Source organism: Perissodus microlepis, chromosome 4, assembly GCF_051167445.1.
Source record: "Perissodus microlepis isolate ML-2025 ecotype Zambia chromosome 4, ASM5116744v1, whole genome shotgun sequence".
In the NCBI taxonomy this organism is placed as follows: domain Eukaryota; kingdom Metazoa; phylum Chordata; class Actinopteri; order Cichliformes; family Cichlidae; genus Perissodus; species Perissodus microlepis.
This window is the reverse complement of record NC_140464.1, coordinates 28,759,730-28,787,723: the sequence shown is the minus strand read 5'-3', so window position 1 is coordinate 28,787,723 and position 27,994 is coordinate 28,759,730. Positions and strand designations below refer to the sequence as shown.

At 40.1% G+C, this 27,994-nt stretch overlaps 1 protein-coding gene across 1 annotated transcript; it reads left to right on the top strand.

Annotated features, from left to right (window-relative positions):
* Nucleotides 1–52: 52 nt before the first annotated feature.
* LOC146389201 (putative C-type lectin domain family 20 member A) lies at nt 53–27,933 on the top strand. Its single transcript, XM_084926918.1, has 6 exons — nt 53–258; nt 21,990–22,064; nt 22,385–22,768; nt 22,945–23,265; nt 23,375–23,466; nt 26,420–27,933. The coding sequence occupies exons 2-6, from the start codon at nt 22,028–22,030 to the stop codon at nt 26,546–26,548; spliced, it is 963 nt and encodes a 320-aa protein (XP_084783044.1). The 5' UTR covers nt 53–258; nt 21,990–22,027; the 3' UTR covers nt 26,549–27,933.
* Nucleotides 27,934–27,994: the final 61 nt, after the last annotated feature.

The window sequence follows — 27,994 nt, the reverse complement described above, 5'->3', positions numbered from 1 at the left end:
GCTATATAAATAAACATTATATAATATCTCCAGCTGAAGCACAGAAATTGGGGACAGACTTATAAGAGCAAAGCCTGCAGCTCCACTGCAGGAAATAAGGAGGAAGTCTGACTGTTGAGGCTCAACTTTCCAAAGAGTTTCCACGGAGTGATGAACATTTTAAAAGCCTGGAATCAAAAAGTCTGATGTGAAAAAAAAAAGTCAGATTACAAGAAAAAAGAAGAAAACAGGTGGAGGACAAGGAGCTGTCAGCCTCAGGTGAGAAACCCACTGTCAAAGTTTCCAAGGAATTATACTGCAAGTGATGGTCAAAGTCATTTTTGTCATTTGTTCATAAGAAGGAATTATAAATGTAATCCTAAAGTAGTAAAATATTGATAAATTACAGATTTATGTGTATGCACTGTTAGTAAATGAGGCCCACTGAAATAACCTTACTCTTGCAAGACATGTATGTATAGAATGATGCTCCAGAAATCTTTCAGTTCACACTCCATACAGCTGTTTTCTTACGTTTACTGCAAATTAACCATTTACCTGTTATACCATCTATATGTCAAGCTTCCCAGTCTCACATTCAGCTGTTGGAGGATGAGATCTTTGCTGTGGTATTGATGGTATTTTCCTGGGTATTGATATTGAATCTAAAATTCTAGCGCATGATGACTCTACCTAAATCATGTAATAAATTCAATCTGCTCTCAGATATTGCTGTTAAATTCAACATCATTTTGGTAGTGTTCTTTACATACTGGCGATCCTTCTAACTGTAGTGTCACAGAATTACTTGATATTGCCAAGTCATTTAACTAAGTGCATCTAGGATCTGGGTTTTAATCTTGGCCAGTCTATAAACTCCCTGCAAATGTCTGATTCATATGAAGGGAGTTTGGTCTGACCACAAATGTGTAATTTTTGATACAGCCAGTATTTTCTTCCCAGAAGAAAACCATTTAGTCTGACATTTTTAATGAGCACCTGACAACCAGGTTTTCAGCTCTCCTTTCTCACGTCCACATCACCACACCTACTTTTTTGGACATCTTGGTTAATTGGATTAATAGTTTATGCTCATGAATTCTCAATGGGGTAGAAGCCTGATTACCCCCAGCTGTCAACCCAAACCCCTGAATCAGTGATCATATCCCATCCATTATCATGGAGACACAAATCCCCAGGTTCACTACCTTCACATGAAGGAGTTGCTAACCACACTCAGCCTGGTTTGATTAATAATCAATAACAATAATCAAGTGGTAACTAATATCTTGGACAAATTCCAAGCTGGTTTCCAGTGAAACCACAGCACTGAAACAGCATTACTAAAAAATACTAATGATATTCTTATGCATTTTGGATAAATATAGTCCTACTAGATTTATCTTCAGCTTTTGTGAATGTGTGTGTGAATGGGTGAATGACTGAATGTAGTGTAAAGCACTTTGGGGTCCTTAGGGACTAAGTAAAGCGCTATACAAATGCAGGTCATTTACCATTTTGACACCACTGATCATCCCACTGATCATCCCACTTATCAACAAGTTACACAAGTGACATCAGTGGCAATGTTTACAGTTTTTAGCATACTCCCTGCGTTGTTGACCTCTGGCTTTGTGTTTTATGGATTCATGATTCGTTCTTTTGGATTTGTGATAAGTGAGTTTTGAATGCATAAATCCTGGAAAGTGTTCCCGTCCTGCCGTCAGCTGAGCTAACCTCCACTTTTTAAAATGGCATTGCCAACTATAGTGCCATACTACGAGTGCAACATTGTGATCACTGCTACAGTTAGCCGATTGTGTTTCAGCCTTCCTCAGTTCTACATGATTTCAAGTCTTCATTCGCTTGGCTTCCTCTTTCTCTGACACCAAAACTGTTGTTTGACTATGGTATGCAAATAATTACAATCCAATGAATAGTACAGTGTTACATAGTGCTCAATGTTAAATTTAGACTTGATTTAATTGATAACATCCTCGAGTTCCTCTAGGTCCTGAATTTGCATATAATTTGCAGCTCTGCTTCCAGTTATATGTTTAAATACCATAGGGATCACAAGTAAGAGTGAACTGCTCTATTAGGGTGATATGGTACTAAGTAGTATTAACAAGATATGATGGGCTTGATTATTTAAGACCTTTTATGTCAGGAAAAGGATTTTAAATTTGATTCTGGATTCAATAAGGAGCCCAAGAAGGAAAGGAGAAATCCATCAATCCATCTTTCCCTGCTCCCGGATGGCCAAACGCCTCACCCTATCTCTAAGGGAAATGCCAGCCACCCTTTGGAGAGAGCTCATTCCTGCTGCTTACACCCTCGTTCTCATTCTTTCAGTCACTACCCAAAGCTTGTGACTATAGGTGAGGATGGGGACTTAGATCAACCGGTAAATCGAGAGCTTCGCTTTTGCGGCCAGCTCTCTCTTTACCATGACAGACTGGTACAGTGCCTAAATAGCCATTCACCTGTTACACCGCCTATTTGTCAAGCTTCCTAGTCTCACGTTCAGTTGTTGGAGGGTGAGATCTTTGCTGTGGTATTGATGGTATTTTCCTGGGTATTGATATTGAACCTAAAATTCTAGCGCATGATGACTCTACCTAAATCATGTAATAAATTCAATCTGCTCTCAGATATTGCTGTTAAATTCAACATCATTTTGGTAGTGTTCTTTACATACTGGCGATCTTTCTAACTGTACTGTCACAGAATTACTTGATATTGCCAAGTCATTTAACTAAGTGCATCTAGGATCTGGGTTTTAATCTTGGCCAGTCTATAAACTCCTGGGTATTGATATTGAATCTAAAATTCGAGTGATGACTCTACCTAAATCGTGTAATGAATGCTTCAATCTGCTCTCAGATGCTGCTGTTAAATTCAACATCATTTTGGTAGTGTTCTTTTTTTTTTTTTTTTAGTCTGACATTTTTAATTAGCACCCACCAGCTAGGTTTTTCAGCTTTTATTTCTCATGTCCTCATCACCATACCTATGTTTTTGGACATGAGCGAAATCTTATATTTCTGGTTTGATTAATCATCATCATCATCATCATCAGGGAAATAATATATTGGACAATTTCCAATTTGGTTTCCAACAAAACCACAGCATGGAAACAGCATTAATAAAACTTACTAATGATATTCTTATTCGCTTTGGATAAATATAATCCTACTAGGTTTAGCTTTAGCTTTTGGCACCACTGATCATGCCACTTACCAACAAGTTACACAAGTGACATCAGTGGCACTGTTTACAAGTTTTGGCATACTTAAGGTCCCTGAGTTGTTGACCTGTGGCTTTGTGTTTTATGGATTCATGATGTATTCTTTTGGATTTGTCATAGTATTCATGTTCAAGACTTATTTTGTCCACTGTTTATATTAGTGCTTCTGAGTTTTTCATCTTTGCTTTTAGTTCTTGGTTTCTCTTTAGATAAGAAGTTATTTCTGTTTCAAGTTAGATGGAAACATCTACATTAGGCAAATAAAAATCTTAAAAATGTAAGAGAACTGTTTTTATTATTATTATTAATTTTGTTCGATTTTTTTTAAATATCGGATGTTGGAATTAATTGTATATAACTATAATAAATTTGGTACAAAAAACAGAGAGAGGAATTTAGTTCCTTTTCTGCTGTCAGCTCAGCAGACTGAAGTAGCTCAGTCTGTAGAATTACAGTAGAATTACAGTAGTAACAGGACAGGCTGTCATGTGTAGGCTGTGTGCAGGCAGGAGTGGTGGTAAGGAGGACCCAATGTGCAAACACTCTGAGGCAGAAAGTAAACTCAAACTTTGATTTATTGCTAGATGGCAAATAGAGAACTAACAAAACTAAAAATACAAAAACTAAACTGAAAATAATAATAAACTGAACTGACAAGCAGACAGACCACACAGCATGAAATGAGGGTAGATCGCAACATAGACAGAGGAAAACACAGAGCTTAAATACACAGAGGGAGCAATCAGGGAATGAGAGACAGGACGAAAACACAGCTGGAACAAATCAGGCCTAGTGAGACAAGGGAAGCAAAACCAGATACATTAACATAGGACACAGACTTTCAGAGTAAAACAGGAAACATAACACAGAGATGCGGACTTGACAAGGGGATACAGCTGACAGGGGAGACAGAGCAACTAAGAGCACAGACAGAAACCAGAAGGCAGTACTCTAACAAAGAAACCAAAAGATTAGAAATGATGAATAAGGGCAAAATCAAAGTTCAACAGCAATGACAACTCAAAACTCTGGGTCAATGACCCAAGTCTCCTAACACAGGCACAGACATGAGTCCATAAGATCATTTGTAACCTTCACTAGTGCTGCTTCAGTATTGTGATTACTTCAGATTAATTATTATTCTCATTAATTAATGGGAGTACTTCTTTCGACTTCCGGTTCCAGGGGCAACTAAGCGATGGTAGCTTAGACCGTAGTCTCTTGATCAAAATCCAGGAATCACCCCATAAAGTCAATTTATTACGACAAAAATAGTCTTAGTGAATTTCTGGATAGGGGAACGATGGCCACGAAACAAAAAAGCAGGAAGACTACTACGCAAACGACAAAAGAGGCAAATTTGCTAGCGCATGATCCCGCTACCGTTAGCTCCGGCGAAGACATGTCTGGTGAAGCTAACACGGAGGAAGAAGTGACGAACAAATTAATACTTAAAGAACTACGTGAATATCGACAAGAAATTAAGGGAGAGTTCACAAAGACAAATGCTAGATTGGATGAAGCTGAGAGCAGGATTGAAGGAAATGAGAGGAAACTACAAGATATGGAAGAAGTGTTAACAAGCCTGCAGCGAATGCAAGAGCAGCTACAAAAGAAGTTAACAGACCAGGAGGGCCGCTCGAGGAGAGAGAATGTGAGAATATATGGAATACCTGAGGGCGCAGAAGGAAACGCAAAAGCAATGGTAGCGTTTATCGAGAAAGTCCTGAAAGAAAATTTGGGAATCCCTGCCTCAACGGAGATGCACATTGAAAGAGCGCACCGGGGCCTGGGTCCGCAGCCTCCACCAGACGTGAAGCCCAGATCTATCCTTGTTAGATTCCAGAGTTTTAAAATGAAGGAAGAGGTGATCCGTCTGGCATGGCAGAAAAAAGGTTTCACTATGGATAATCACCTAATTAGTATCGACCATGACTACGCTCCAGCAATTCTGAAAAAGTGGAAGGAATATGCTGAAGCCAGGCGTGCATTAAAGGAAAACAAGATACGTTTCCAAACCCTGTATCCAGCCCGTTTGAGAGTACATTATGAAGATGGAAAGATAACGTATGACACGGTGGAAGAGGCAACGGCGGACATGGCGAGCCAGGGACTGCCGGTAAAAGTGATTGAAAAACCAGTGTCACTTTGGGAGAGGATTCAGCGAGCAGCATGGCAGCCCGTGCGAACAAGGCGTACTTCGGAGGCGGCGAAGCCACGCAGCTTCAAAGACAAACTGCGAGCGTTCAGACGTTCATCACTGGATAATACAGGTTAAACTTAATCCTAACTATAACAAATGGACTTTAGTAGTGATAACTGACGGTTAAGATAAAGAGCCACACTTAACATAAATGTGTTAAGTAATTTGATCGAAGTAAAGGGACAAAAGGGGAGAGGACCATCATGACTGTTGCCACAGTAGAGGGCCCTGCAACTCATTTTGGGTTGGAGGCTTTCCCTCGGACTTGCTACAGGTCAGAAAGAGGACCGTGTGGGTGGAAGTCAGAAGAGGGAGAACTGTTAAGTGTTCACAACTTTATTTATTTATTTTTATTTATTTATTTATTTTTGTTAGTTTGTTGGTGGCAATTTTTATTTTACTGTGTTTACGAGGCAGCAGCTTATATGAAGTGGGGGAGAAAGGGGGAAATTGTAAGGTATGAATGCAGGGAGAACCAATTGAATTAATATCCTTCAATGTAAATGGAGTTCTAAATCCGGTCAAAAGAAGTAAGATTTTGTCTAAATTAAAAAGGGAAAAGGCACAGGTGGCTTTCCTCCAGGAGACCCACCTGAGTCAATCAGAACATGATAAATTGAGAAGACAAGGTTTTAAAAATGTATTTTCGTCTTCATACAAGGGAGGACATAGGAGAGGAGTTGCTATACTTATTTCAAATACAATTAATTATGAACATATATCAGAACTACAGGATGGGGAGGGAAGGTTTATAAAAATTACGGGTAAAATTGAAGGTCAGGAAATGACGTTTATAAATGTGTATATTCCTCCGGGAAGTAACTGGACAATATATAAACAAATATTTGATTTAATGGTGAATTCACAAGGTCTGGTAATCTGTGGAGGTGATTTTAATATTAGATTGAATCCTAAACTAGATGTGTCTGGAGCATCTATTAGCTCAAATGCTCTTACAAAAAAATTTAATCAATTGATGGAGGAATTGGGGATAATTGATGTTTGGAGAGAGTTACATCCTAAAAGCAGGGACTATACCCACTACTCCTGTCCCCATAGGACTTATTCTAGAATAGACTATTTCTTTATGTTCAGTAATGATTGTACCAGAGTAAAGGGATGTCAAATTAAAATGATAGATCTTTTAGATCATAGCCCCATTTCACTGTCTTTGAGTTTAGAGAAGAAAGCAAGGAAGGTGCTGTGGAAACTGAATTCAACCATATTAAACGATCCCATACTAAAACAAAAGTTAAGAGAAGAAATAAAGGATTTTCTTGAATTAAATGATACCGGGGAAGTGTCACAAATCTTATTATGGGATACCCTAAAGGCAGTAATGAGAGGAAAAATAATTTCAATGACCTCCCATCTGAAAAAGATAAAGCTTCAAAAATTAGTCAACCTTCAGGCAAAGTTAAAACAACTACAACGGGAAGATGGATACAAAGGTAATTCTGAGATAAAAAAAAGAAATAAAAAAAATACAGGTCGAAATTGGTGAAATTTATACACAAGAAACTCAAAAGAAAATTATTTTCTTAAAGCAGAAATATTATGAGATAGGAAGAAAATCCTCTAAAGTCTTAGCCTATAAACTGCGTAAACAGAGATTGGAAAACACAATTCTTAAAATAAAAAACCCTCAAACAAAGATAATGGAAAATCAATTAGAGAAAATTCAAGAGAGCTTAGAGTTGTTCTATAAAGAACTGTATACCCAACCACAAACAACGGATGAAATAAAAATTGATAATTTTTTGAACAAATTAAAACTACCAACTTTAACGAATCTCCAAAACGAAAGTTTACTCCAACCAATAACAACCAAAGAACTTCACCTGGCAATATCTAAATTAAAAGTAGGCAAGACCCCGGGTTCGGATGGGTACACTGCAGAGTGGTATAAAAACCTTAAAGAGGACTTGCTTCCTATTCTATTGAATACATTCAACTGGATTATGCAAAAGGGTAAATTACCCCCTTCGTGGAAGGAAGCAGTTATTTCCATCATTCCCAAAGAGGGTAAAGATAGGACAGAATGTAGCAGTTATCGACCGATTAGTGTATTAAATTTGGACTATAAACTATTTACAGCAATTCTGGCACGGAGATTAGAAAAAATCTTACCTGACATAATAGACCTGGATCAGTGTGGTTTCATCCAACAAAGGCAAACACTGGACAACATAAGGCGTTCCCTACATGTTATGGAACAAATAAACAGAGATGGGGTCCAGGCAATGTTGGTGGGACTGGATGCTGAGAAAGCCTTTGATTCAGTCAGATGGCTTTTTCTTTATAGGGTACTGAAGACTTTTGGTTTCCACAATAAATTAATTTTAATAATACAATCCCTTTACGATAAACCAAGGGCTCGCGTGAAAGTCAATGGAGATTTATCTGAATCATTTACTCTAGAAAGAGGGACCAGGCAGGGTTGTCCAGTCTCACCACTTTTATTTGCACTTTATATTGAGCCTCTTGGTCAGTTTATAAGAAACAATACCAAAATTAAAGGTATTGTAGTTGCTGGGGAAGAACAAAAAGTTGCAATGTTTGCAGATGATGTCTTGGTCTTTTTGAAGGAACCTGAACAATCATTTGAGGAGTTGATGTCCTCTCTATCCGTTTTTGGAGAACTGTCTGGTTATAAACTAAACCTAAACAAAACACAGGTAATGGCACTAAACTATACAGCATCTAACACTTTACGAGATAATTATAATATAAATTGGGAAGCTGAAACACTTAAATACTTGGGAATAATTATAACTAAGAATATTTCTAATCTATCACAAGTAAATTATGGTCCCTTGTCACAGGCCATAAAATTGGATTTAGATAGGTGGAATCTGGTGCCTTTCTTAAATTTAAATTCAAGGATATTAGCAGTGAAAATGAACGTACTCCCAAGACTCCTCTATTTATTTAGAACTTTGCCTGTTGAAGTAAGTCAAACACAGTTTGGGGAATGGGACAAATGGATTTCGCGCTTTATTTAGCATGGGAAAAAAACAAGAATTAAATTTAGATCTTTACACTTAAGCAAGGCAAAAGGGGGGGGGGCAATGCTCCCATGCTTACAATACTACTATTATGCATCTCAGGTCATCCCCCTGCTGCAATGGTGTAACCCGAATTTGAAAGCTAAGTGGAAATCCATAGAATTCAATACAACCCCTAAATTCCAACTACAAGCCTCAATTGCGGATAAAAAATTGGCAGACCGTTTAGAAGATAAAGGACCATGGATTAGCCACACTTTAAAAATATGGAATAAAGTGACTAAAATATGTGGTAGTGAACGAATACTAAAAGTATTTAGATGGTGTGCTTATGATACAGATTTTAAACCAAATGAAAGTGATAATAGATTTCAGTCCTGGATAGAGAGTGGACTAACAACATTCCATTCCTTCAGACATAAAGGGACACTACAGAGTTTCCAGTCTTTACAAATAAGAAATGGCTTAAGAGAAGTAGATTTCTTCAGGTTTCTTCAAATGAGGGATTACTTTAATAAACATTGCAATATCCCAAACCCAAATATGGTTGAGTCAGAAATTTTTAAGATAGTTAAATTAGCATATGATAGTTCTCTGAGAAAGGCAATCTCCAAACTCTATGATGTGCTCCTTCAAGCAAGGAAGGATACTACTCAAAATGTTAAGATTAAATGGGAATTGGAATCGGGGATGGGTATAACAAACGAGAACTGGGAGAGGATTTGTAATTTTCATTGGTACTCAACAAGTTCTTTATCTTGGAGAGACCACTGTTGGAAGAACATTATTAGATTTTTCAAAACCCCTCATCAAACTAAATATAAAAATGGGACAGCAGAATGCTGGAGAAGATGAGGATCAGAAGAGGCACATCATTATCATATCTTTTGGGACTGCCCTAACTTAAAAAATTACTGGCTGGGAATTCATAAAACTTTGTGTGAGGTTTTTAAGATAAAATTTGACATCAATTTTGTAAATTTGTACTTGGGCTTGGTTGCTGGCTCGGTCTGGGGAGGGGACACAAAACTCTTACAAGCGCTATTAGCGGCCAGCAAAAAATCAATAACCAGAAAGTGGTTAAATCCAACTCCGCCAACACTTGAGGATTGGTTTAATGTGGTTTTCGAAATATTTAAAATGGAAAAATTGACATTCTTTTTAAAAATTCGGAAAGACAAATTCTACAAAATATGGAATAAATGGATTAGCTTTGTGTCCCCCATCCGCCCTGAATTTAGGTAAGACCAGCCCTGAATTGGTGTATCTTGGTGTATCTCCCATGTATCGTACAATGTCAGGTTGACCCTCAACTTCATAATATGTACCTAATGTAGTCTTTGTAAATAAGTTAAACATGCTGCATTATGTAACACATTGTCAAGCCAATGAGTTAATTTTATTTGCTATCAGAATGTAAAACAAAAGGACTAAGAAAAAGGGCTTTTTTTTTTTCTCTCTTTTTTTTGACTAAATAAAGTCAATGCACTTTATTGTAACAAGTCCCTTTTTTTTTTCTTCTTCAATAAAAATATAATTTAAAAAAAAAAGGGAGTACTTCTTTCAGCTGTCCTGTACTGGGCTCTGACAGACATGTTGATGGCTTGGAGGAAGTGATTATTGAAGTTAATTAAGAAAGATCAATCAGAGAAAAAGAGTCAAATAAATATCAGTAGCATTAAAGATATAAAGGATTTATCTGTGGGAGGTTATGAATTTTTTTTGATGGTTAAAATCTTCTTTGGAAACAAATTCATGAAGTGCCAGAACTAGTGATAGTTGGATAATGTAGTGATAAGACTACACACCTTTGGAGCGGGAGTTCAGTTCCCACCCAGTTTCCAGTAAGGGTCCTGGCTAAATCCCCCATGCTAAAAACCAAGCCCTGGAATGGCGTGGCTACATCTGCAGCAGGGACGCAAAACATTTCACTCCATGTTGTACTTTGTATGATTGTGTATGTGACAAATAAGGCTTGTTTGTTAGTTAAGTTATAGGATCAACTGAGCGCTGACGTTTTGTCAGCTTACAATTATAATCAGCTACAGTGCTGAAAATAAACCTTTGGTTGGTCTCATTATAATCAATCAGCGATGAATTGTAAGATGTCCGAGCTTTATGGAGGGTTTTTCTTTTTAATAGAGACACTTCTAATTGCTACTTTAGCACTTCTGATTTTATAGTCCAGTAAAGTCACACTAAATACATTCAGCAGCCTCTTTACTAGGTATGCCTCTTCAACTGCTTGTTAATATAAATATCTAATCACCCAATCAAGGGTCAGCATTTAGGCATTTAGGCATTTAGACGGGGTCAAGAAAACCTGCTGAAGTTCAAATGAAGCACCAGAAATAAAAGTGATTGAGAGTGAAATCTAGTAGATTCCTGACAGTGTGCAGTGTTATCTGATACCAAGATTTTGCCAACAGATCCAAGTCCTATAAATTGCAAGGGATTCAGGGATTGAATGTGTTTGTCAGGTGCATCCCACAGATGTTTGATTGGGTTGAGTAATCATGACTGTGTATATTTGATGACATTACAATATTATGATAAAAATAACTTAGAAATACTTATGAATTATAACATTCTATTAAAGAAATTTCTTTAAAATGTTCTTTGAAAAAGTGTTCTTAATAATGACTCTCTTAAATATTATACTTTTGCTATGAGCTCAACTGATGTTCCATATAAGTCTTCTGTTCAGATACAATTTGAAATAAAAATTATTTATGAAAATCTTGTCTTTATGCATTCACTCTATGACCAAATACCTCGTGTGTCTGGCTAGGTTTTAATTTTACATTTTGATTTCAAAGAGCCAAAGAGTAACGTGTTCTAGAGCAATAGTTCTTCCAGCCACCAGAAACAAGTTCGATTTATTGCCAGCTATACAGACCAAGCCTCTACAATGGTTGTACAGGGAGTGCAGAATTATTAGGCAAATGAGTATTTTGTCCACATCATCCTCTTCATGCATGTTGTCTTACTCCAAGCTGTATAGGCTCGAAAGCCTACTACCAATTAAGCATATTAGGTGATGTGCATCTCTGTAATGAGAAGGGGTGTGGTCTAATGACATCAACACCCTATATCAGGTGTGCATAATTATTAGGCAACTTCCTTTCCTTTGGCAAAATGGGTCAAAAGAAGGACTTGACAGGCTCAGAAAAGTCAGAAATAGTGAGATATCTTGCAGAGGGATGCAGCAGTCTCAAAATTGCAAAGCTTCTGAAGCGTGATCATCAAACAATCAAGCGTTTCATTCAAAATAGTCAACAGGGTCGCAAGAAGCGTGTGGAAAAACCAAGGCACAAAATAACTGCCCATGAACTGAGAAAAGTCAAGCGTGCAGCTGCCAAGATGCCACTTGCCACCAGTTTGGCCATATTTCAGAGATGCAACATCACTGGAGTGCCCAAAAGCACAAGGTGTGCAATACTCAGAGACATGGCCAAGGTAAGAAAGGCTGAAAGACGACCACCACTGAACAAGACACACAAGCTGAAACGTCAAGACTGGGCCAAGAAATATCTCAAGACTGGTTTTTCTAAGGTTTTATGGACTGATGAAATGAGAGTGAGTCTTGATGGGCCAGATGGATGGGCCCGTGGCTGGATTGGTAAAGGGCAGAGAGCTCCAGTCCCACTCAGACGCCAACAAGGTGGAGGTGGAGTACTGGTTTGGGCTGGTATCATCAAAGATGAGCTTGTGGGGCCTTTTCGGGTTGAGGATGGAGTCAAGCTCAACTCCCAGTCCTACTGCCAGTTTCTGGAAGACACCTTCTTCAAGCAGTGGTACAGGAAGAAGTCTGCATCCTTCAAGAAAAACATGATTTTCATGCAGGACAATGCTCCATCACACGCATCCAAGTACTCCACAGCGTGGCTGGCAAGAAAGGGTATAAAAGAAGAAAAACTAATGACATGGCCTCCTTGTTCACCTGATCTGAACCCCATTGAGAACCTGTGGTCCATCATCAAATGTGAGATTTACAAGGAGGGGAAAACAGTACACCTCTCTGAACAGTGTCTGGGAGGCTGTGGTTGCTGCTGCACGCAATGTTGATGGTGAACAGATCAAAACACTGACAGAATCCATGGATGGCAGGCTTTTGAGTGTCCTTGCAAAGAAAGGTGGCTATATTGGTCGCTGATTTGTTTTTGTTTTGTTTTTGAATGTCAGAAATGTATATTTGTGAATGTGGAGATGTTATTGGTTTCACTGGTAAAAATAAATAATTGAAATGGGTGTATATTTGTTTTTTGTTAAGTTGCCTAATAATTATGCACAGTAATAGTCACCTGCACACACAGATATCCCCCTAAAATAGCTAAAACTAAAAACAAACTAAAAACTACTTCTAAAAACATTCAGCTTTGATATTAATGAGTTTTTTGGGTTCATTGAGAACATGGTTGTTGTTCAATAATAAAATTATTCCTCAAAAATACAACAATAATTCTGCACTCCCTGTATAAGGATTGAATGGCCTGTAGCAATGGGCCACATTTGTCAAAAAATCCATTGTTCCTCCTGTAACTGAGGTTCGACTAATGGACAGAATGTCCTTTCCAGCACCCTGGCATAGACTTTCCCAGGGAGGCTGAGGAGTGTGATCCCCCTATAGTTGGAACACACCCTCCGGTCCCCTTTCTTGATTATGGGAACCACCACCCAATCAATCTCTGACAAACCAGAGATACCACCTCTGATCTCCACAGAACATTGTAGAGGCATGTCAACTAAGACAGCCTTACAATATCCAGAGCCTTCAGGAACCTAGGGTGAACCTCCTCCTCCCTAGGGGCCCTGCCACTAAGGATTTATTTAACTGCCTGAGAGACCAGGTAACTGTCGGTACCTATAGCTGCCTCTGAAGGCCCATGGGCTACCCAAGCCTGAGAGGACTCCTTCAACCTGATGTTCCCTTCACCTCTGGTGTCCACCATCTGGTTCAGGGATTACTACCATGACGGGCACCAACCACCTTGTGACTGCAGCTCCTTTAGCAATGGAGGTGCTGAACATGGTTCATTTGACCCCAGTCTCCCTCAGAATGCTGTTGAAGCTCTGCCGAAGGTAGGAGTTGAAGATCTTGTGGACCAGAGCCTCTGTCATGCGTCCCCAGCACACTCTCACCATACATTTAGGCACGCCAGGTCTATCCATCATCCCTCTGCCACCTGATCCATCTCACCACCAGATTAGGTTAGTAGATATAATCTCTCCAGCGTGTCCTGGGTCTGCCCCGGGGCCTCCTCCCGGTGGGACATGCCGGAATACCTCACTCAGGAGGCGCCCAGGAGGCATCCTTGTCAGATCCCCTAACCACCTCAACTGGCTCCTTCGATGTGGCGGAGCAGCGCCTCTACTCTGAGTCCCTCCCGGATGGCCAAACATCTCACCCTATCTCTAAGGGAGAGGCCAGACACCCTTCGGTGAAAGCCCATTTCCGCCGCTTGTATCTGCGATCTTGTTCTTTTGGTCACTACCCACAGCTCGTGACCATAGGTGAGGGTAGGGACGTAGATCAACCGGTAAATTGAGAGCTTCGCTTTTACACACAGCTCCCTCTTCACCACAACTTCACCACAACTTTATCTTTGAAGATGCCGCCGGTGAGGATGGCTGCCGTCGCAAAAGACGACATCGCACCCCGCTTGCCAGCATTCTTCTAGCAAACGTAAAGTCCTTGGAAAACAAGCTGGATGAACTAAGGGCCAGGATAACTTTCCAAAGGGACATTAAGAACTGCAATGTCTTGTTTTCACAAACAAAGACGTTTCACATTGTCCCTGAGGAGCTCTCCATTAACCGCCGGGACAGAACAAAGGACTCAGGTAAATGTAGGCGAGGTGGCGTGTGCGTAATGACCAACAAACGGTGGTGTACTGATGTACAGACAGTTTCGTCAGGGTGTTCTCCTGATTTTGAACACCTCATGATCAGATGCAGACCCTTTTATTTGCCCAGGGAGTTTATAGCGGTATTCTGCACCGGACGAACTGTTTGACATTATCGACCGGCAGGAAGCGTTACACCCGGAGGCTGCTTTTATCGTGGCTAGCGACTTTAATAAAGCCAACATGAAGAAAGTTCTGCCGAAGTTTTACCAGCATGTAAACTTTCCAACCCGTGGTCACAACACCTTGGACCATGTTTACACTCTGTACGCACATGCCTACAAAGCCCACCCCGACTGGCCTTTGGCAAATCAGATCACTCCTCTGTTCTGCTGCTGCCAGCCTATTGGCAGAGGCTGAAAAGCGACCAGCCCATGACGCGTTCAGTTCAACGGTGGACCGACCAATCAGACAGCGCCCTGCGTCACTGCTTTAGCATCACAGACTGGGAAGTCCGCTGCTGACAACAACATCAACAATTATGCTGATTACGTAACAGACTTTATTCACAAAAGCAACAATGACGTTGTACCGAGGGTTATTGTACGAACTTATCCCAACCAGAAGCCGTGGGTTAACGGAGAAGTCCGCGCAGCGCTCAGAGCACGGACTACAGCCTTTAAATACGGAGACCCAGGTGAATACAAAACATCCCAGTATACACTCAGGAAACCAATAAAGAAGGTTAAAGAAGGGCAGTACAAAGAAAAGGTGGAACTCTGCTACAGCAACTCCAACACCAGGAACATGTGGAGTGGTCTGAAGACCATCACAGACTACAAGGGAAACAGCGGCAGAGTGAGGGAGGTAACTGCTTCCCTTCCTGATGAGCATGTGTCTTCACAGACATTTTTAACCTTTCCCTGCTCCAGTCTGCTGGCCCAAAATGTTTTAAGAGGACCACCATCATCCCTGTCCCTAAGAAAATGAATGTGAGCTTCCTAAATGACTATCGCCCAGTAGCACTCACCTCCATTGCCATGAAGTGCTTTGAGCGTATAGTCAAAGCTCACATCACATCTTTACTCCCTGCTTCACTTGATCCGTTCCAGTTTGCCTACAGGCCCAACAGATCTACAGACGATGCAATAGCAGTTGCACTTCACACTGCCCTCTCTCACCTAGACCAGAAAAACACATATGTGTGGATGCTGTTCATAGACTACAGCTCCGCCTTCAACACCATCATGCCATCCAGACTCGTCATGAAACTCCATGACCTGAACATCAGCTCCTCCCTGTGCAGCTGGATCCTGACAGACAGACCTCAGTTGTTTCGGATCGGCAGCAACAACTCATCCACACTCACACTCAGCACAGGTGCCCCCCAGGGATGTGTGCTCAGCCCCCTACTGTACACACTGTTCACCCACGACTGTACAGCAACACAAAGCTGGACGAGAACAGCCCATATACGGCATTTTAATTTATCGTCCACCTGGGTCTGGTGCAGCTTTTCTGTCAGACCTACAAGAATTTTTAACTTCCACGATTAAACTGGGCAAGGTCATCATTGTTGGTGACTTCAACATTCATGCAGAGGACTCATCAAATAGTACCACTAAGGAGTTCCTGAGCATTATGGACTCTTTTAATTTTGTTCAACATGTATCAGGTCCTACTCACACAGCTGGGCATACTCTGGACTTGGTCTTCACCTGTGGTGTTTCCCTTGACCACATGAACTTAAATGATGTTTCTTTTAGCGATCATAAGTCAGTCTTTTTTAATGTATTGTTCGATTCAGAGTCTCTTCCCCAAAGTTTTATTAGGCGCAGGCGCTTTATTGATGACTCTGTCATTTTAAAGTTTTCTTCTCTTTTTAATTTTAAACCTTCTTCTGACGAGGTTGACATCGTTATTAATTCTTTTAATGAACACTGTCTTGCCATTCTTAATCAGGTTGCTCCTTTCAAAACTAGTCATTGCACTGTTAGTTCCTGCACACCATGGTTAAATAATCGAACCCGTGGTCTTCGACGCTCCTGTCGAAAAGCAGAGCGTCTCTGGAAGTCCACTGGGCTGGTTGTCCATCGGGAACACTTCAAAGAACTTCTTCACTTATATAATGAGTCAGTTAAAGAGGCTAGATCCTCTTACTTCAATAATCTCATAAATCGTCATAAAAATAACCCAAGAATTCTATTTGATACTATCAATAGTATTGTTTCTCCTCCAACTCAGCATGCTGTGTTACTTTCTGACGAAGACTGTAGCACTTTCCTCAATTACTTTGTAAATAAGGTGATGGACTTGAGATCCAAAATCTCCTCAAGTGCCTCCCCTTATGAAGATGCCCCTTGTTGTCCCAGGTCATTTACTTCTTTTTCTCCAATCACACTCAATGACTTAATTGCAGTAATAGGTAAAATGAAATCCTCATCATGCTCCTTAGATATATTACCTCCCTCTGTCCTGTCTGGGACTCTCACCAGCATTGGTCCCACATTACTATCCATCATCAACAATTCACTGAGGCAAGGCTGTGTTCCGTCCTATTTTAAACATGCTGAGGTAACCCCTCTGTTAAAAAAAACAGAATCTAGATCCTACCTCCCCTAGTAGTTATCGTCCTATTTCAAGATTGCCATTTATAAGTAAATTACTAGAAAAGATTGTAGAAAATCAGTTCAGGTCCTTACTATGCCGATTGCAGATTTTTGACCCTTTTCAGTCTGGCTTTCAAAAGCAGCACTCTACGTAGACCGCTCTCTTAAGGGTCTATAATGATCTACTAATGGCATCTGATGCAGGAAATTGTTCCGTGATCATTTTGCTTGATCTTAGCGCTGCCTTTGACACCATCGACCACAAAATCCTACTCAACAGGCTGAAGGTTCTGGCTGGTGTATCTGGCACTGCCTTAGACTGGTTTTCTTCCTACTTATCAGACAGGACTTTTTCTGTTAGGACTGATAGGTTCTCCTCTAACACTGCTGCCCTAACCTGCGGGGTTCCACAGGGTTCAGTTTTGGGTCCATTATTATTTTCTTTTTATATGCTTCCTTTAGCTGGCATTATTCAGTCTTTTAGTGACCCGTCTTATCATTTCTATGCCGATGACATTCAGCTGTATATGTCCTTTAAGCCTCATCAGCTGGATAGGCTGTCCACCCTAGTCCAGTGCTTAACTCAGGTTTCTGACTGGCTTTCTAACAATTACCTTGTTTTAAACATGAACAAGACAGAGACCATGATCATAGCTCCTCCTGATCTATATTCTAAAATCAGTCAGGTTCTTGTCCCTTTCTGTTCTTCTGCTAAGCCAAATATTCGAAATCTTGGAGTAATATTTGACTCTTCTCTGGGCCTTGACTCACACGTAAAATCTCTGTCTCGTTCCTGTTTCTTTCATTTAAGGAATATTTCTAAATTGGGACATATGGTATCCTTAGCTGAACTGGAAAAAATTGTCCATGCATTTGTGTCATCGCGTTTAGATTATTGTAATTCCCTGTTTACCAGCTTGGATAAATCATCTCTTTCTCGCCTCCAAGCTATACAAAACGCAGCAGCCAGACTACTAACTCGCTCTAGCAAGCGAGCTCACATCACTCCTATTTTATGTTCTTTACATTGGCTCCCAATAGATTTTAGAATTCGTTTTAAAATTATTGTTTTAACGTACAGAGTACTAAATGGCCAAGCCCCAGATTATTTATCCAAGCTTCTCACAAAATACACTACTGCTCGCCGTCTCCGCTCACAGACTCAGAGTTTGTTGGTTGCTCCCAGAACACGTCTGAAGACGAAAGGGGACAGAGCCTTTCAGTCTGTGGCACCAAGGCTGTGGAACAGTCTACCTCTTCAACTACGTTTGGTTGACGCTGTGGAATCCTTTAAAAAACAGTTAAAAACTTTACTGTTTAAACAAGCTTTCTGTTGACCAATGCTTTTTACATTTTTATATTTTTAATTTACATTTAAACTCTATATTGTGTATATTGTGCATTTTGCTATTTATCGTACTGTTTATTTTAATCTCTGTGTGCAGCGCTTTGTGACTACCTGTCTATGAAAAGCGCTTAATAAATAAACCTTACTTACTTACTTACTTACTTAAAGCTCCAACACCAATGTTCCCTCTAAGCTGCACGCCTGCGCAATTGCGCACTGCTGGCACGGTCTCTGCGCTCAGAAAATCTGCATTGCGCACAAAAAAATCTAACCTGAATTGAAATTAATAATATTTTAACAATTCTGTTTTGCAGTGTTAGTCAGTAAGTGACTGGCTGCTCCCGTATGGGATTAGAACGATGCCACCTTATCCCATAGTCCAGCCAATAATGCGATTTACATTCGTATATACGCAGCTAATCAACATCATTGACGGCTATGACAGCGTCCTTATGTGCCGACACTGATGTTTTAGCTAGCAAAGCGGCGTGGCTGATGTGGAGTGAAGCCACGTTAATGACAACGTGTACAACCATTGGAGATGTGAGCAGGACAGACAGAACGATTGACAGAAAAAGTGTGGACTTTATACCAGTTTTCAAATTGTTTTGATCGGCCACGTAAAACCAGAGTTATGATAAAAATATCTGCAATGTTTGGTTTTCTTCCTGAATACTATCGTTGTTTATATTTAGTGCGTAAAGAAACGGTACAAACGGCGTTTTATAAGGAAAACGCTGGAAAGCACTCTCCGCCTGTGCGCAAAACAAAACCAAAAAACCCCACCCTTTCCTATTGATGGAAAAATGAACCATGTCAACCAATCAAAAAATGATATGGCAACATGGCATTTAGTTGTTTAGGAAGGGGGACGTTTTGGAGTGACGGCGGTGTTTTGAGATGTGAGACATTTGCGACGTTTAGCGCAAATCTTGTGTAGTTAGTGTGTATTGTAGTCAATAGTTTTGTTGTGTGTGTCAGAACAATGAGACGACTGCTGAATGTTACAGGTGTTACAGCAGTGATACATCTCCTGTTGTCAGGCCTGCAGGTATCAGGCTGTTGTTCTCCTTTATCTCATAGTGGACAGAAATTATTTTTGGAGTGGCACAAATAATTTGTGTGGCATCAAATTTGATGCAGAACAGCTGATTGTTCTGTAAATAGTTTGAAATGTTTATTTAAAAAAACGCCTTGGCTGCATTTTTAGGTAAACAGCTGCAAAAAACTTTGTTGTTTGCATAGTTCAGTTACTTTTTTGAAGAAGTAACTATATAATTAATTGCCCAACATTGGTCGTTATATGCTGTATTTTGCAGACAGAGAGTTACAGGACTCTCACCCAGACCACAGACTCATAATACAAGTCAGAGCTTTATAAAAAAATAAAAATAAAAAAGAGAAAGTTTTGTTTTCAAAATTGGAGTTCAAGTTATTTTTCCTTCCAATAGTGTTAACATACTACACAGGTCATGAACAAGATTTTCATTGTAAGTGGGCTAAAGCAGTTAATTAAAAGTAGTCTAACATAAATATAAACGCTGTAATTTGATTATTTTAATAAACCGTGTAACTTGGATGGATTTGATGCTGGCGTGACCACAGTGCACACGTCTGCTGTTGCTCACAGTGGTCCAAGGGATCGCTCAGGGAGTTTGTGTGTTCGCTCAGACACGTGAAAAATTAGAGGGAACATTGTCCAACACCATCATCAAATTTGCAGACGACACTACCATCATCGGCTGCATTTCTGCTGGAGATGAGGCGGCATACAGGGCAGACGTAAGAGTCCTGACATCATGGTGTTGCGACAACAACCTGCTGCTTAACGTCAGCAAAATCAAGGAGCTCATTGTGGATTACAGGAGACTGCAGAGAAGAGGCAACACCTCCATCCACATCGAAGGAGCAGAGGTGGAGAGCGTCAGCTGCTTCAGATTCCTGGGCAATCAACATCAGCGAGGCTCTGAGCTGGTCACACCATGTTGATGTGCTAACAAAAGCAGCAAGACAGCGGCTGAGAAGATTCAGAATGAACCTCAGAAGACTTACAAACTTCTATCGATGCACCATTGAGAGTATTCTGACTGGCTGCATCACCATCTGGTACGGCAGCTGTAATGCTCTGGACCGTAAAGCTCTGCAGAGGGTGGTGAGATCAGCAGAGCGCATCACCAGGACTGAACTGCCAGCCATGCAGGATCTCTACAGACATCGCTGCTTGAGGAAGACGCAGCGGATCCTCTCTGATCCCAGCCACCCCAGCCACAGACCTTTCACACTCTTGCCGTCTGTCAGGTGGTTCAGGAGCATCCAGACCCACACTACCAGACACAGAGACAGTTTTTACCCACAAGCCATCAGGCTTTTGAACTGCTGACATTCCATACACACAACTACACACTCGCTACAATTACAGGACTTTGCACACTGTCACTTCAACAAATGCCACTTAAATGCTCGTTGCACAACTTTGCACAACCTGTAAATAGTCTTGCACAAACTTGTAAATACCACCTTGTCTTAATTCTCTAATATTATTACTTTGTTTTTCTCCTTTTCTCCTTTTCATTGTTATTAATATTATTATTACTACTGCTAAATTCTGTTATTTTCTCCTTAATAAACTGCACACTCTCTATGTGCTCATGTAAGGCTGAGGAGCACGAGCCAAAAATTTTCATTATGGATAAATGTGGCTACACTGTTTATCTGTACACGACAATAAAACTTGAAACTGAAACAGACCGGCGCAGCATCACTGCAGACAAGAAAGCCTAATTTCTGCTGTTCAGCACTGAAGAAATGTAAACTTTTACAAATTCTGCCAAATTGCAAAACGCTAAGCCGTGTTTCTAATAAAACCTCTCTAACTTTGCTCTGCTTCACTTCAGCAGCATCAGGTAATGTTCATATGTTGATTCATGGTTTTCTTCAGTTTTTGATCTACTGCAGAATATTTTTAAGGTGGTTATCTGCTATAAAAAGCCAGGCCAGAAAATTTCCTTTATATTTTTCTGTGTTTTATCCTTTACTTCAGTTACTCTGACACAACGGCATCTGCTGTGATGCTTGCACCTCTGAGTCTCACAAGTGTCAGCTTTGTTTTAGATTTAAAAATATGGATATGTACTGATAAATGATCAGAATTATAATATTTCTGACTGTCTGAGTTAAAATTGAATCCAATTAAATTGGGACCTTGTCATTCAGAACCGAATCAGTTATAGAAATCAAATCGATACCCAGCGCTAGTCCAAAACTGTAAGTGGAACCACAAAAGAGAAGATGAACATATCCACAAAGGTTTTTACAATTACTATATTCATAATGTATTTAAATAGATTTATAATGCCAGAGCCACGTCCTGAATGTTGAATTTTATGGTTCTTGTTCTGCTTTTATTCAGACATTATCACAACATTGCAACACATCATTTTCATATTGTCTTTTTTTGTATTCACATTAGCTTTGATATGTTTTATTTGTGTTTATTCTATGGACTGATTTTTACACACATCCAACTAAACCTGTCACTGACAATACATTTTCTGAACTGAACTTCAATTTCCATTTCCTGGCACTACAATCTGGACAAATGTTTTGCTTTCTTTATTATTTCCCAGCTATAGTTACTATTTTACAAATCAAGTTTTTGATCTATCTACAATACATAGTACACCCTTTACTAAGCTATGAGTTTCAGTGCGGTACTGTTACAGTATATATTTTTACTTCCCCCACAGAAAATAACATACCGGAACAGTGTGTCTAACACTGCATCATGAAAGAGACTACAGTTATGATGATGGTCCTGTCAGGTCAGTTTGAATTATTTATTTCCACTTCATTTATTTTCATTGTTTTTATTGAACAAAGAAAACAAAATGTGTGCATTTGTCTATGATTTGTTGACCACAAATTATAAATTGAGTTTGTTTTCAAATGCCTCGAAGCGCACATTTGTGGTCAGTGATTTGACTGCACTCTGACATGTCACCCATTTTAGCTGTTTTTGCTACTAAAGACACCAAAGTAAAAAGATAAATTATGTATATATATATATATATATATATATATATATGTGTGTGTGTGTGTGTGTATGTGTGTGTGTGTGTGTGTGTACATATCATTTCCACAGGACTGTTTTACTTACCCGGCTATTTTCCTCATCTTTACAACCTTGTTGAATATGGAAAAAACTGGGCTGGAGCTCAGGAATACTGCAGGAACAAGTATACTGACCTAGCCACTGTACATAATGAGCAAGACTTGGCCAAACTGAGGAACCTCACAAAAGGGCTCTCTTATGTGTGGATTGGACTTATACCTGACACTGAAGCATGGAAGTGGTCTCTGGAAAACCAGAATTACTATGGTGAAGGGGAGACTGAGTTCAGGATGTGGAATGACGGGGAACCCAATGGTTCAGGACACCATAAAGTTTGTGCAGCAATGCTTAAAAATGGGAAATGGGCAGATGTAGAATGCAACAGCCAACTGCCATTCTTCTGCTACAATAAAAGTAATTAAATACAATATGCATACTGTATATCAGTGTCCTGATTATTATCATGACTATCATTGTAATCTCAAATTGTGGTGATGAATAAGTAACACAGATGTATAGCTCATTTGCATTCTTTGGCTGAGCAGTGAAGTTAGACCCTTACTTATGTTTCTTTGCTCAAATGTTTTCAGACACATCACGCTTCATATTTGTGAATATGAGTAAGACCTGGGAGGATGCTCAGAGCTACTGCAGAAAGAACCACACTGACCTTGCCAGTGTGAGAAACCAATCTGAGAATGAAGAGCTGAAAAAGATAACAGTAAGTTCCTACACGTGGATTGGACTATACAGGAATTCCTGGAAGTGGTCAGATGGAACTGCACAGTTATTAAACAACTGGGCTCCTGATAAACCATCCACGATAACCACAGGTGCATGTGGGACTATATTTAAAGGCAAGTGGGAAAACTATGGTTGCGGTGCACACTGGTACTTTGTCTGTTATACTGGTGAGTTCTGATTTTACTGTATTTTTAATATATTCTGATATTTTCTTTAGTCTCAGAAGATCGTTACATCACAGCATTTTTTTCCCTCATTCTTTTTTCATAAACTCAGCACTCAGGGAGAGGAAGGTGCTGAAGATTAAGCTGAAGAAAACTGACCCCTCTGTGGAAATGGAGGACCTGGAGGAGGAAATCTTGGAAAAGGTCATACCTGAGTTTCAAATAATATTTACTTATAATGAAAAAAATAAACGTTTTACTCAAAGAAAGTCTTTATAACAGGTATGTGATATCAAAAATAAGACTGACAGCAAAACTGACATGAAATGAATCTTTTTTAAATAGATGAATATAGTAATAAAAATAATGATAATTCAAAATGTTATCAGGTGCCTCAGCATTTTTCAATTTAACACAGTTAGCAGATCCCAAAATATGTGCCCAAAAACTGAAATCTGGGGCCACTTCCTGTATTGCAAGTGGCAACAAGGACCAGAGACAGTTCAGTGCATACTGCATTGCAGTCTTCAACATCTAAGTGAAATGCTTAAGGTCTTCTTGAGACTTTAGGATGAGAGTGCATGTACTTGACACCAAGTCACACAGAAGACATAAACACTACTCCAGTACTCAGTTTGCACCACCACTTGGAACACCAAACATAGGCTCTGACTAGATAAGATAAGATAAGATAAGATAAGATAAGATAAGATAACCTTTATTAGTCCCACACGTGGGAAATTTGTTTTGTTACAGCAGAAAGTGGACAGTGCAAAGTTATATAGCAAAAATTAGAGAACACTGGAATAGAATAAGAATAAGATGCTGTACACAACTGTACAGAATAGAATAGAATAAAATACTATATACAATAGAGTAAAATAAAATAATATATACAATAGGATAAAAATAGAATACAAATGCTATATACAACTGTGTAAAAATACAACTTCAGAAAAAGAGTATTGCACTTAGTGTTATTGCACATGTGTGGGTTTGTGTGTTTGATCAGCTGCAAAGTCTTTGTTGTGGAGTCTGACAGCAGTGGGGAGAAAAGACCTGCGAAATCTCTCCGTCCCACACCGTGGGTGCCGCAGCCACTGAAGGAGCTGCTCAGTGCTGTCAGAGTCTCCTGCATGGGGTGGGAGATGTTGTCCAACAGGGATGACAGCTTAGCCACCATTCTCCTGTCACTCACCACCTCCACTGGGTCCAGAGGGCGTCCTAGAACAGAGCTGGCCCTTCGGATCAGCCTGTTCAGTCTCTTCCTGTCCCCGGCAGAGATGCTGCCGCCCCAGCAGACCACACCATAAAAGATGGCTGAGGCCACCACAGAGTCATAGAAGGTCTTCAGGAGTGGGCCCTCCACTCCAAAAGACCTGAGTCTCCGCAGCAGGTACAGCCTGCTCTGCACTTTCCTGTAGAGGGCGTCTGAATTGTGAGTCCAGTCCAGTTTATTGTTCAGATAAACACCACGGTACCTGTAGCTGTCCACAGCCTCAATGTCCATACCTTGGATGTTATTTGTGCCTGCAGAAGTCTACCACCAGCTCCTTGGTTTTATTAGTGTTGCTCTGGAGGTAGTTCAGCTGGCACCACTCCACAAAGTCTTGGGTCAGATCTCTGTACTCCTTGTCGTCCCCATCAGTGATGAGGCCGACTATTACAGAGTCATCAGAGAACTTCTGCAGGAAGCACTGGGTGGAGTTGTGGGATAAGTCTGCAGTGTAGATGGTGAAGAGGAACGGAGCCAGAACCGTTCCCTGTGGGGCCCCCGTACTGCAGATGACCCTGTCCGACACACAGCCCTGAGTTCTCACATACTGTGGTCCGTCGATGAGGTAGTCCAAAATCCAGGTAGTGAGGTGATGGTCCACACCTGAGTTCTCCAGCTTGTCTTTCAGGACTGTGGGCAGGACGGTGTTGAAGGCACTGGAGAAATTAAAGAACATGATTCTCACAGTGCTCCCAGCGGTCTCCAGGTGAGAGAGGGAACGATGCATGAGGTGAATGACGGCATCATCCGCTCCAATGCCAGGCTGGTAGGCAAACTGAAGTGGGCCCAGTGATGAGATCACCAGGCGCCGAAGCTGAGCCAGGACCAGCCGCTCCAGGGTCTTCATCAGGTGGGATGTCACAGCCACCGGCCTGTAGCTGTTGAGGTCCTTGGGGCATGAGGTCTTTGGCACTGGTACAACATAGGAGGTTTTTACAGAGCTGTGGGACTCTCCCCAACCTCAGGCTCAGGTTGAAGATGCACTCCATCACCCAACACAGTTGGTCTGCGCAGGACCTGACAACCCTTGAGCTGATACCATCTGGACCCGCTAACTTCCTGGCTTTAATCCTCCTCATTTCCCTCCTAACCTGGGTGGTTGAGAAAGACAGGCTGGAGCCTTGTGTTGAATTGTTTTGGATGCTGTTGTTGGGGATGGAGAGGAGTGAGCAGGGTGAGTAGAGGAGGTGTGAAGTGTCTGAGGTGTCAGAGGTGGAACAGCAGCAGTGGGGGTGGGTGAGTCTGCAGCCGATGTTGAAGACTGCCTCATGGATGTGAAGCTAGTCAGAGCCTTTAACACTGGCTTATTTTGACTGAGCATAAAGATATGAATAGTAAGTGGGAAATAGATACCAATTAACACCTCACCATAAAAAAGATCAGAATAGAGGTGGAAACCGTTCGTGAACCCCTAAGGGGAAACCACACCTATGCACGGCACAGGGGATTTGCCTCCAGTTGTGGTGTGTGTTGAGGAAGGCAACATATTTTACACATTTTCTTCATTTCGTCACTTTTTTTATTCATAGATCTGGGCAAACTGCACAATAAAGCTAATTTGAAAAGTCCAGTATTTGAAAAGTAAAATCATACTGCTAAAAATACAAAACTGAGTTTAGTAATAATCTTTTTATAGAAGCCAACTAAAATATTGAAGAACAAACATTATTTACTGAAAATGTACTTAAAGTACAGTTTTGTTAATGTGTAGAAAGTGATATTTAAATGTCATCATTATAATTACATGTTCATCAAGTGATGAAGCTCTTTCTTTACTTGTAGGTAAATGATTTATTAAAACGTTTTCCCACAGACAAGTCTCATTAATCAGAGATATTTAAAGATTCAACAGGATATTAATGAAGCATTTGTGTTTCACAGTTCAGACAGAGACTGACAGAGCATGGCCTGAGTGGAGTCTTCAAACTGCAATGGGTGAAGCAGCCTGATGGGAAGAAGCATGTTGAAGAAGAGGAGGAAGTGAAAGAGGCAAACTGTGGGGTCAAATAAAACATTTCATTATCCACATTTGATTATTGAATTCTCCTATTCAGGACATATGTTTAATTGGTTAGGTTAATATTCTTACAGTAAGGTACAAGTTTTTACTTTAGCAATGAAGCTTATGCATAAATTCAATAAGTAAGATCAGTCATCACTCATCTGCCTGCTTTCTTGGGTGTTCAGCTGCTTTTCTGTTTACATGTCTACTGCTTTCTCACGCTGTCAATCTCAATACTGACATCATTACTGTAGACCAGTCATCTTTTCACCCTTTTGCTTTGAGCCAATTAGCCTCTGCTTCGCATGCTTTAAATCTCAGCTCTCCATCGTTCTTTTTTTAGACTTTTTTTGTGCAGCCTGCCTCCTCCCCATCTCCACCTCAGACACCTCAGACAGAGCTCTATTCAAACCTCAGTCTTCATCTTCACCACCACCACCATCTAGACTCCAGGGGGCCGTGTCCTAAATCCTATACTGGTCCACTTGATTGTCATAGTTTATTAGGTTTTTAAAAAAAATATATTATTATTATTATTATTATTATTATTATTATTATTATTTAGAGTTATTACAATCAGAACAGACATGACCAGGGAATGGGAAAGATAAAAGAAAAGGAAAAAGAGAAGTTGGGAAGAAAATTAACAGAAGGAGGAAAATGGAGGAGAATAAGGACAGAGAGAAAAGACACTGAAAATCTGCTTCAACACCTTTTTGAAATAAAGATGTATTGATAAAAATAAATAAGCAGCCAAGTACATTTGTTTTTAACCAGAAAATATTTTAGGAAACGGTTTGTGAGCTGTCAAGGATGATGCACACAACCAAATACAGGATTTGACACCTTGCCCTACAGAAGGAATAAAAGTGGTGTTGTGGATGCATTACAATTTGACCATCTTAAATGTTGTTAGTCTTTCATATTCTGCTTATGCTGTAATGCTGATGACTTAATTATAGTCCACCAACCAGCTGCTGACATTATTGACGTTATGTGTGAGAATAAGTTAGAATACATAGATAACTCTGTATCCAAAGGACTTAGAATGTCTTTCATATTTACTGACAGTCAGGAGAGTAGACTCAGATGTTGCCTAAGATGCCTTTTATTTTTTGGATTTCATGAACTTACTTTATCCCTTTGAGTAATATTTAGAAACACATGTTCATATGGCAATATAAATTCATAGGTGGTAGTTCTATGTTGTCCTTCTGCTTAGGAGCATAGCTATATTGTATCCAGTAGCTTGCACATGCTTATCCTGTGGCTGTAACAAGTAAACCATTATGCAAATTGTCTGTTATGTTCATTTACCTACAGCCATCGTTGTCAACTCCCCATACTGTCTCCGCTGGTGCAGTTGAACCAAACTTGTTGCATTAAAATCACTGAAGTGATTCCCAAGACTCTGGCATTTTTATTCAACTGTGATACAAATTTTGCTCATCTCC